The sequence below is a fragment of the Musa acuminata genome, chromosome BXJ3-3, assembly GCF_036884655.1.
Source record: "Musa acuminata AAA Group cultivar baxijiao chromosome BXJ3-3, Cavendish_Baxijiao_AAA, whole genome shotgun sequence".
Taxonomy (NCBI): Eukaryota; Viridiplantae; Streptophyta; class Magnoliopsida; order Zingiberales; family Musaceae; genus Musa; species Musa acuminata.
Window position 1 is genome coordinate 11,714,816 of NC_088351.1, and position 11,750 is coordinate 11,726,565.

Below are 11,750 nucleotides of genomic sequence, written 5' to 3' on the forward strand. Positions count from 1 at the left end.
TGCTTTCGTTTGGAGGGGAAGTCAGGGGCTGTGTAGTGATCAATGCAAGAGGGCAGGGGGTTCTGAGTGACATCATAACTTGTTTCTTTTCCCTCCTTTCCACAAAAAAAAAAAAAGGAAAAAGAAAATGCCATCACAACTTTGCCCAAAGCGACACTCTTTCAACTTTGAACGCTCTCTTCTATACATATATATATATATATATATCCAATGAATAAACTTCGTCCCAATTCACACTCTCCACTGTGCGAGGAAGCCGTCAAAATTCGTCAAAGGTAAACCTCGAACAAGCCCACTGGGCCCCGCCACAGCTCCAAACCAGAAACTCGCGGGACCCAATTAGATCCAAACAAAGATCCCACGTTTCATCTCCTCCCGAACAGACGCCCGTGAAAGCCAGGGTGAGTCGGCAAGACTTACGTGGCCGGACACAAGCGACCGGGCTTTCGCTCGTCATGAACTCGTCCCGATGCGGTGCCAACCGGGAAAAGGGGCAGCAAAAAAGAAGAGCGTTCCACAATTGTTACTGTAGCCCCCCCCCCCCCCCCACATCTCGCATACGCCCAGAAACCACAAGCCCATGCGCTTGCTTCACGCTTCACGCTTCACGCTTCACGGCACCCGGAAATATTTTGTTCTCCTCGCGTACTCACTCCTCCTCCTTCACGTGAACGCAGGTGATTACCCCCTCGCTCATCTCGCACTGCACATTACGACTAATCATCATAACGCCGGCCGCCCCCCCTTTCACACATCCCAATCCCCCGCCCTCGACAACATTACGTTAACGTTCGTTCCATCGCCGAATGAGTGTGTAATCCCAGCAGAGTAGCGGTAGAAGTAGCAAAAGAGCCACCGGGGAGAAGTCCAAATTGTGAGTAATCCCCCCCCTTCCCCCACCCCACGTTGGTCCCCCTTCGTCATGGCTATAATAGTTTTCCTTCCAGTCGGAGCTTGTTGTTGAGTACGATGAAATGTATATATACTGGCACAAGTACTCGGGAGTCTTCACGGTATGCTTTGGATCCAAAGTATAGCTGGGTAATAATAACTGAGAGCAGCGGCCGTAGCAGGGAAACACCCATGTGGATACTGTGAGACTCGTTATAAAGCAAAAGGGAACCAGAAAAGTAAAAGGCCGAGTAAAAGATGTGTCTGTGTGTGAGAGTGAGAGATAGAGAGAGAGAGAGAGAGAGAGGGAGAGAGAGCTGTCGGGTGTTTTCTATGGAAAAAAGACCAACTGTGACTGCCGTTTCCCCCTTTTACTTTTTCCCCTCCCCTGCTTCGTTGCTGCATCCAGAGAGAGACAGAGAGAGAGTGTGCGCGCGCGTCATATATAGAGCTCTTTAGCTCGCCTGCCTTCTTCTTCTTCTTCTTCTTCCATCTCTCTCGCTCGCTCTCTGCTTTTGGTGGCAGGCGGAGTAGTTGGGGCGCTCCCAACGAACCAAGGCAGAATCAAGAGACGCGACTGGGAGGTTTTGGCTTCGCTGGCGCCGCACGATGGTGAGCCTGCCGTCCGACGAGGGGGAAGAGGAGGAGGAGTACGCCTCCGACATACAGAGCGAGCGATGTGAGAGCTATAGCCCCAGCGCTGACGTCAGCGAGTCCGAGTCCTCGGGTCGCGTCGGGCGCGCCGCCGCCGGGGCCTCCAGCTCTTTCTCCTCCTCCCCGCCGCTGGCCCCTGCCAGAGCGGCGCTGTTGCCTGGGGTGCCTCATTTGGTGTTCTGGGAGTCGAAGTTGGAGAAGAGGGAGGCCGATTTCTCTGGTTCGTAACCTATCTCCTCATCCCCAGCAAATCTGCTTAGCTTCGAGATCTGAGAGAAGCTCCCCTAACAGCTCCTCTTGATCAAGATCGATTAACCACATAACCACTTATTTCAGAAGTGGAGATGATGAAGGAAAGATTTGCCAAGCTTCTGCTCGGCGAAGACATGTCCGGCGGCGGCAAAGGGGTCTGCACGGCGCTTGCCATCTCGAATGCGATAACGAATCTTTCCGGTGAGATCCATTTGTGTCATTCGATCTGCAGGTGTTCGTGTGCTATCTCGTTCGATTGCTACAAAACCACTACTGTCTTCAGCTACTGTGTTCGGAGAGCTTTGGAGATTGGAGCCCCTTGCGCCGCAGAAGAAGGCAATGTGGCGCCGGGAGATGGATTGGTTGCTCTGTGTGAGTGATTCCATCGTGGAGCTCATCCCTTCCATCCAAGAGTTCCCTGGCGGCGGGACCTTCGAGGTGATGGTCTCTCGCCCCCGGGCTGACCTCCACATGAACCTCCCCGCTCTCAAGAAGCTGGACACCATGCTTATCGGAATGCTGGATGGGTTCCAAGACACCGAGTTCTGGTATGTGGATCGGGGGATATTGGTCGCCGATGAGGATGGAAGTGGGTCTTGCCCATCTTCCTCATTTGGTAGGCCGTCATTGCGCCAGGAAGAAAAATGGTGGCTACCATGCCCAAGGGTTCCGCCCAAAGGCCTGTCCGAGGATTCAAGGAAGAGGTTGCAGCAATGTAGGGATTGTGTGAATCAGATACTCAAGGCGTCCATGGCAATCAATAGTGGAGTGCTTGCCGAGATGGAGATCCCTGATGCCTATATTGAAACCTTGCCCAAGGTAAAACTCATGATGATTTAGCTTACTGATTGATCTAATAATACACTGAATTTGAATGTGTATAGGATAAAGGACATGAGTAATTCTATATTCTTTAGATGTTGCCAATGACCTATTTCTTCATTATTTTTAGGTCTCATAAAGTATTCATGAACATCTAAAGCTTATAAGTAAATGCTCCTCACTAAGATGGTCTTTTAATTTGCACTAATTAATTCTAAATTTTCGTCACTAGATTTAAGTTGAACTCAGTTCATACTAACTTTTTCTAGGCAGTATTCATATGCTTAATCGAATCTCTGCTTTTTTTTTTTTTTTTTTTAAGGACAATATGAACTTAAGCTGACATTATAAAGAGCTTTGGGTGGTAGAATATTTTGCCATAAAATATTTCTTGGATTCTCTTATGACAAGTTGTCTTAGCCATTTTTACACTACTGGTTATATCCAGATATAGGTCTACCTTTGGGGGCAAATAGGTGTCAAACGTCACAAGCATCGATGGATAATAGTTCGTATTGAATGTTGTCAATCAACCTGATACATAGGTCATAAACATTTACTTGTTAAAGGATTGGAGTCAATTAAGTAAGCACATATTCGTATGTGTCATGTTTGTGGTTGCCAGAGCTAATCACAAGTGCCATAGGATTGGATTCAAAAGTAGATGAAGAGCAAGATGGGATCTGAATTGGTATCATTTAGCTGCCCTGTTGGTGTAAACAAATTGTCACTGTCCAAGGAATAATAAAGTGTAAAGTAGAGAGTCGTGGGGAAAGGGATACTGTCAAATGGTATAGTTGTTGAGAATGGCATGGAAGGTTTTTCCTTGGAGAACGATAAGTGTAAGTGAAGGTTTGCTCCATATAGAAGATGTTTTAAGCTATCTATATTATGCAATTTGTGGCATCATTATTGCTACGTCTCTTGCTGAAATGTGAATCATGAAAAGAAGCACATCATAGTGACTTTAGTCATTAAATGGAAGAAAAGACAACTCATGTGGAATGAAAGAAATGTAGTTGGAAATAATAAATTGTGAGTATTATTGTTGAAGAAAAGATTATGTGGAAGCTGCATACTTGATTAAATCATGATCTTTGAATAAGGGGTCGAATAAAGAGATTACGAGCAGATAGGAAATTTTGATGTTGCTGATAACGATTCAGCCACCCGTTAGGAAATACGAGGCAGAAAACTTGAAATTAGCTTTGCAGAAAGAACCTGATTAAGGAAAGAACAAGAATGACTGCAGTATTCAATCACATGAAGAGGGGAAGAGAGAGAAAGAGGGATCTTGAACTAGGAAAATGAAAAGAAACATATAGAGCAGAAGAAGCACACAAGTTGTATTGATGGCAAACGTGCATGGCATAACCTGTACTTTTGGAAGTAAAAAACTATTGGCAAGTTAGATGCGGCCGATGTCATGTATCTCTTATTGAAATCTTGTTTATAGGAAGTAGACGAATTTTAACTTGTGAGACAAATGTATACATGAAATCTCTTATTGAAATCTCAAGTATTAAATGCCAATACCTAATGTAAAATGTGAAATCAGAAATTATAACGTTAAGTGTGAAAGCTATGGCTATAAAGCCTTACAGATCTTAAATAGTAAGTACAGAAGAATAATGGAAGGCTGCATTAAGGAAAAATGAATGCATAGTGAACTAGTCCTCCATGACATTTTTTTTGATATCCAGAGGGAAACAGAAGCACTACAAAGAATCTGGAAGCAAGGATGGAGAATCTATTGTACTGCTGTTTGTGCAAATAGCTGCCCACTTTATTGCAGAGTGTCTTCTCATAAGCTTCTTATCTGAAAGACAGCACATGCTTCTCATGGATCAATAAGAAGCCTTCTAATCCCTTATGGTCACCTTATTCGTTAGATAGCATGTTGTCTGACAGAAGTGAAGCTAGTAGGAGTGCTCAGTGATTTTAGTTGTCAGATGTGTGAAGCTCTATGCGGTAGGTTGTTGAATACTTTGGTTCTTGTAACTCAAGATATAATCGAGCTCTCTATCATGTGGTCAAAAGAAAGCGAAGTAACACAAGCTTGTGATTTTATTTTCCAACAATTTCAACAGGTAGCCATTTATGGCCCTGTGATCAGGTGTATTCATATGTTATTGAGCCCTTGCCTTAACAGTTGGTATATCTGGTGCATCCAGAGAAAGGACCTGGTTTTAGATTAACGAAAATCAACAGGACTTGAGGAATCCTTTTTAGGCTTGTCCAAATTCAATGACCTGATCAAGGAATTAGATTATGACTGAATTACCTGAGTTGGAGACTTCATATTATTGCCTTCCTTTGCTACTCAAATTTCATTGTGGCTCAAAATTATTGTACAAAATAATTCTAGAGAATTCAATAAACAGAAAATAAATTAACCGAGAAGCTGATTTGAAAGATAGCAAACAGAAAGATAAATTAATAGTTGGGCCAATTACTTTTGTGCTGCGGTTAGTCAGAGGCTTGTTGACAATTGGATGTGTGGCTATAAGTATGTAAGGGTTTAGGGAATGGATCCATATGCATGCCTTTTTTACTTGAAGCCATCTGTAATTGGATAGTGTTCTTGTTGAAAAGAATGATGATATTAAAGGACAGCAAGCACTATGATATTAGTGCTACCGTATCATGCCTTACTTGATATCAGGTTAACTATCCAGCTGTTTGTCAGAGTTACAAGTTATGAAGCAGTACTTGTAGTCCTTTTTGTCGACTCGAAGCGCTTGATGAAAAAAGGTCTGCCACTTCACAGTTGTTCTTCAGCTGGTGATGGGTGATGGGTGCTTTATTTAGCAGCTATTTCAATTTGAGATCAACAAACCATAGTCACCCTGTTCTTGTTGTAAACTTGTGGATACTCTTCTGTTCAGCATGCTGACATAATTCTTTTGTTTGATTTGTGTGAGCAGTAGTGTTTGTTGCTTTATTCACATGGTGCTTTGCTGAAGGCATCCTAAGATTGACATTTTTATTGCATTGGTAAAATAGGATTCTGCACTGTTTTCTTCCTGTAGTTTATTAAAATGCACCCATCCTAAAAACATTTGTTGGTCTAAATATTTTGCAAGTGTAACTTTGCTCCTATTGTTACTTTTTGCAGAGTGGAAAATCATGCTTGGGTGAGATAATTTACAACTATATAACAGCTGAACAATTCTCACCAGATTGCCTTTTGGATTGCTTGGACCTGTCATCCGAGCATCACACACTAGAAATAGCAAATAGGATTGAGGCAGCAATTCACGTTTGGAGACTGAAAGGCCAAAGAAGACATTCTCAAGTTAAGGCGAAAACGGCATCTTGGAAAGGAAAAGTGAAGGGTTTTGTTGCTGACACCGAAAGGAGTCAATTTCTAGCAGAACGAGCAGAGGGTTTGTTCCAGAGCTTGAGAATTCGTTTTCCTGGACTCCCCCAGACAGTTGTAGATATGAACAAGATTCAGTACAACAAGGTATTCATTAGTGACCACTTAGAAAGTGATGGCAATAATAATTACAGAGTCATGATGTTTTTGGTTGACCCCTCATTTTGGATGCTTCATTCACAGATTTTATCGGGAGGATGACAATGTTTTTGTTTATTCTGCACTGCAACATTCTTTGAACAATAAGAGCCAAACATTACACTGAATTCTCTTTTGTAGGATGTGGGGCAGTCAATTCTTGAGAGCTATTCCAGAGTTATGGAAAGTTTGGCATTCAATATCATGGCAAGGATCGATGATTTGATCTTTGTGGATGACGCAACAAAAAAATGTGCAGTCGCTGAAGCTGTTTCGATATTCAACCGGGGAGGATCAGGAGGACTTCCAGTTCAGAAAAGGATCTCACCCAGTCCCTTCTCAATTCAGAACACACCTTATGCCTCACCATTTGCAACACCCACCTTTTGCTCTTCAACCCCGGTGATCGGAAGCCCTCGAAGACTGCAAACTTTGGTAAGTAAAAAGAGCACCCAGTGTCCACCACAAGAGGGGAAGATCATCTCTGGTGATCTGGAGAAGGTATGGTCATACACTGGCAACCTGAGCGCCAGAAGAGATGCAGGAGACGCCCCCGAAAGGGACTAACTTCAAAAACAAAAGTCGGACGCCTGAGGAATCTACGGCATTGAAAGCAAAGAGAAACAAGGCATGAGACTTTTGTTGCCCGGTTGGTGGGTTGAGTTATGTACAGAGATGCAATTGCAGATATCAGGTTTTGTCCCTCTTTTAGTCTTAGCTGAATCTTCTTAGTTTGTAGACTTGTTACTAGTGAAAACTGATGGCTCTTTGGCAAAACATGTGTGCGATTTGGTAGGTAGGTAATGAAATCATGCTCAGACAAATCTACCATTAGCAGAAAAGTTTGACTTTGGTCGACCTGGTATGTGAATTAAAATCAGCTGTTCTCATAAGTAGTAGTACTTGATGAATTCAACCATAACTCGCTCTTATTTTAGATAAGATGTGGTATGTGAATTAAAAACTAAATTTTTTGGACTATGATTAGTACTTACTAAGCAGTGATTTACTCATATTATTATCTTTTAATCTTTTTAAAAATATACAGTAAAATATGATGAATTAATTATTGATTAATTAAAAATTAAATTATATACTAATTATTTCGTGAAAATTATTTGTTTTTGATTTTGACTTTACATATTTATAGAAAAATCCATAACATTACGACATTATGCTTTCAAATTTTCACTGGGCTGCATGCAAGCGTTACAAAACGAATCGATAGATAATTAGGAAGAATTAGATTAAATATTTATCTCTTCAAATGATCAAACCGTTAAATAAAAAGAATAGATTTTTCAGATGGAAACAGGTAATCTCTCTCCCCCAAGTCTACCTTCTCTCGGATTCGTTTCAGAAAGAATCGGGTGAAACTGAAGTCTCATGCTTTCGAAATTTATGGTCCACAAAGTTGATTTGTGGTGTGGATTTTACTCCGATGTTAACATCCATGTATTTTTCTGGACGCCAATCACATTTCAAAGGACCGATGGATGGAGAGGCATGCATCTACGTGTTTCACATTTTGTTTCCCTATTAGTTTTAATGGCCATGTCAACAAGTCAGCACTCACTGACACTGCTTTCTCTGAAGCGTCTGTTGTTCTCTAACACACAAAATGAAGCAGCAACACGTGAAACACCGTTCGTGTCCACATCACGGCCTTCTTCTCTCCGCCGCAGATGATTGAGAATATGAGCGAGAGGAGGAGGTTCGCGCCAGGCTTATATAACCTAAAGAGCTCTGAACAAGTTGGCCGGGAGTTGAGGAGTAGAAGAAGAGGCTGCAACAAATGGAGACTGTGGCCACGCACTCCCTGCTGCACCTGCATCTGCATCTGCATCTGCATCTGCACCTGCACCTCACTAACCCCTACTTCCTCCTCCTCCTCCTCCTCCTCCTCTATCTGCTCTTACGTGTCATCGTCATCAACGTGTTTCACATTTATTTCCCTATCAGTTTTAATGATCATGTCAAGTCAGCACTCAATAAGCGTCCATTGACAGTGCATTCTTTGAAGCGTCTGTCGTTCTCTAACACAGAAAATGAAGCAGCAACACGTGAAACACCGTTCATGTCCACATCACGGCCTTGTTCTCTCCGCCGCAGATGATTGAGAATATGAGCGAGAGGAGGAGGTTCGCGCCAGGCTTATATAACCTAAAGAGCTCTGAACAAGTTGGCCGGGAGTTGAGGAGTAGAAGAAGAGGCTGCAACAAATGGAGACTGTGGCCACGCACTCCCTGCTGCACCTGCATCTGCATCTGCACCTGCATCTGCATCTGCACCTGCACCTCACTAACCCCTACTTCCTCCTCCTCTCTCTGCTCTTACGTGTCATCGTCATCAACGTGTTTCACATTTATTTCCCCATCAGTTTTAATGATCATGTCAAGTCAGCACTCAATAAGCGTCCATTGACAGTGCATTCTTTGAAGCGTCTGTCGTTCTCTAACACACAAAATGAAGCAGCAACACGTGAAACACCGTTCATGTCCACATCACGGCCTTGTTCTCTCCGCCGCAGATGATTGAGAATATGAGCGAGAGGAGGAGGTTCGCCCCAGGCTTATATAACCTAAAGAGCTCCGAACAAGTTGGCCGGGAGTTTAGGAGTAGAAGAAGAGACTACAACAAATGGAGACTCTGGCCACGCACTCCCTGCTGCACCTGCACCTCACTAACCCTTTCCTCCTCCTCCTCTCTCTGCTCTTACCTGTCCTCCTCTTGTTCCTGCGACGTCAAAGAACAGCAGCGTCCTCGACGAAGCTCCCATTGCCACCTTCCCCCTCCAGGATTCCCATCCTCGGCAACCTGCACCAGCTGGGTTCCCTTCCTCACCGCACTCTCCGAGCCATGGCGGCCAGGCATGGTCCTATCATGCTCCTCCAGCTGGGGCAAGTCCCCGCGCTGGTGGTGTCCTCCGTCGACATGGCGCGGGAGGTCATGAAGGAGCAAGACCATATCTTCGCCAGCAGGCCTTCTCTGAAGGTGCCCAACATGCTCCTCCGCGACGGCCGGGACGTGGCCTTTGCGCCCTACGGGAACTATTGGAGGCAGGTAAAGAAGGTGAGCCTCCTCCACCTGCTCAGCGCCAAGATGGTCCGGTCGTTCCGGACTGTGAGACGGGAGGAGGTGGCCCGCATGACCGACGAGATATCTCGGTCGAGCTCTTCCGGCCCCGTCGACGTGACAGGGGCCCTGAAATCTCTCGCGAATCGTATCATCAGTAGAATTACCTTGGGAAGCTCCTCAAAGCAAGAAACATGGGATAGACACATCGTAGACTTGCTGGGAGAAGCCTCCACGTTGACGGGAGCCTTCCATGCGGGGGACTATTTTCCTTCGCTTCCATGGCTGAGCAGACTCAGCGGTTTGGAGGAGAGGGTGAAGAGAGTGTTGGGCGTCATCGACCCAATTCTCGATGAGATCATCGAGAAGCATAGCAGGCGGTCGAGGGAAGACGAACGTGAGACGGACTTCGTCGATATTTTGCTCTCTCTGCAGGAGGACCCCGAGATGAAGCGCTTCATCAGCAACGAGACCATCAAAGCGATAGTCACGGTAATCTTCTCGCCATTAACAGCTGTCGTGTTACACAGTCAACAACAGCATCGATAGTGTCCATGGTTCGCCTGATATCAACAGGACATGTACGCTGCTGGAACGGACTCCACGCACATCGTCATCGAATGGGCCGTGGCAGAGCTGATCCGGAACCCAGGAACCATGAAGAAGCTGCAAGATGAGGTGAGATCGGTGGCAGGATCTAAGCACACGCTGGAGGAGGACGACTTGGTCAATGGAATGGACTACCTGAGGGCTGTGATAAAGGAATCCATGCGACTCCACCCGCCCGGGACCTTGTTGGTTCCGAGAGAGCTGATAGAGGAGACGACGATCGCAGGCTACAGAATCCCCAAGGGGACAAGAACCTTCGTCAACGTCTGGGCCATCGGAAGGGACCCCAGCATATGGGAAGCTCCCGATGACTTCCGCCCCGAGAGGTTCCTCGGGAGCTCCGTGGATTACAGAGGCCAGCATTTCGAGCTTGCTCCGTTTGGCGCGGGGCGGAGGATGTGTCCGGGAATTGGGTTCTCGGTCACGATCATCGAGCTCGCCCTTGCAAATCTCATGCTGCAGTTCGATTGGAAGTTGCCTGACGGCATGAAGGAAGAAGACATGGACATGATCGAAGCTTTTGGGGTCACCACACGTATAAAGAGCGGCCTGCGACTTGTTGCGACACCTCGATTCTGATAGGAGTCGATCGAAGACAAAATATGGCTTCAATATGTTGGAATAAAGATAATAAAAAGAAAACTTTGTGTTGTAACATGTAGTCAAATTAAATTAAATCATAATAAAATAAAATATCAAGATTTACGTGAAAAATCTCTATATAAGGATAAAAATAATGAGATAAATTAGTAAAAATTTACTATAAGAATAATGAATATATAAATCTCAGAATCTTTTATCCAAAACCCAAATAATAATCACAAGAGAACAACTGATATACAAGAATTATGTCACTGTACATAATATCCAAAATCTTTCCAAATAATCATAATAAGAATTTACTATAGAACTGATCTAACCTAAGATAAAAACACTATCTAGATAATTGAGAATAGTTTCTCTGTATTTCTTTGTCTTCTTCCCTTTTATTCTCTTATTTTTTTTTATCATTTTTTTCCTTTTTGAATCATGTTGCTATTGTAGTTTTCTACCCCTAGTAGTTTTTTTTGTCTCTTTTTCATAGCCACCACACCCACCTTATTAGATCTAGGTTGATAATAAAGAAAGTGGGCTATGGGCTATTAAAGCCCACTATGGGCTAAACTCTATCTGCCCAACAAGTTTTCCCATCAGCCCATAAGGTGTTAAGATCAAAGTCGACACTATGAGGAGGGGGGGGGGAATTAGTGCTTTCGATAAAAACGACATTAATTCAAAGATTCATTCGATAAAATTTATATCTAAAAAAATATTTAAACATGAACGTAAGTGATTGAGAACAGTGAGCAAATAAATCAGTGAGTGATGAGAATAAAAATCATAAAAGAAATGACACAGAAAGAAAGGATACTGGATTTATAGTGGTTCGGTAATCGTGACCTGTATCTACTTTTGATTCCACCTTCGTTAAGGCCATCAATATTCACTAATGTTCTTACTTCAATGAGCAAAGACCAAACACCCTCTTACAATACTTTCTCCTTTTTATAGGTTTAGGAGATAATCTTTTACAAGCCTCACACATCTCTTAGATTGATCACAAGACTAAAGAAGGAAGAGGAGGACACTTAGCACTTTTTCAACACTTTTACAACCAAACTCTCAAGATTTTTGTTCATACTTTTCATACTTTTTCATGCAAGAAAAAGTGGGGCATCTAAAAATGGAGTCAAAAAGTATTTCGTCTCGGGTTTTCGGGGTATTAGCGATACCACCACTATTATTGGGTGGTACCACTACTTGTAGACTGACATTAGGTGGTACCACCACCTAGTCCGGGCAGTATGATGGTCTGATAGAGCCTCGGAGATCGGGCTCTAGCGGTACCACCTCTTGGCAGCGTTAACTACTAATGGTACTACTGCCC

General features: G+C 43.9%; 2 protein-coding genes across 2 annotated transcripts; both read left to right on the forward strand.

The window, feature by feature from the left end:
* The first annotated feature begins 1,135 nt into the window (after positions 1-1,135).
* LOC135634358 (rop guanine nucleotide exchange factor 1-like) lies at positions 1,136-6,916 on the forward strand. The gene is made up of 5 exons (XM_065144768.1): positions 1,136-1,765; positions 1,882-1,998; positions 2,081-2,616; positions 5,738-6,088; positions 6,281-6,916. Exons 1-5 carry the CDS (start codon positions 1,501-1,503, stop codon positions 6,704-6,706), a joined length of 1,695 nt encoding a protein of 564 aa, XP_065000840.1. The 5' UTR covers positions 1,136-1,500; the 3' UTR covers positions 6,707-6,916.
* A 1,810-nt stretch (positions 6,917-8,726) lies between these two features.
* LOC103978315 (cytochrome P450 71A1) lies at positions 8,727-10,478 on the forward strand. Its single transcript, XM_009394073.3, has 2 exons — positions 8,727-9,706; positions 9,791-10,478. The coding sequence occupies exons 1-2, from the start codon at positions 8,780-8,782 to the stop codon at positions 10,400-10,402; spliced, it is 1,539 nt and encodes a 512-aa protein (XP_009392348.2). The 5' UTR covers positions 8,727-8,779; the 3' UTR covers positions 10,403-10,478.
* The last annotated feature ends 1,272 nt before the right edge of the window (positions 10,479-11,750 follow it).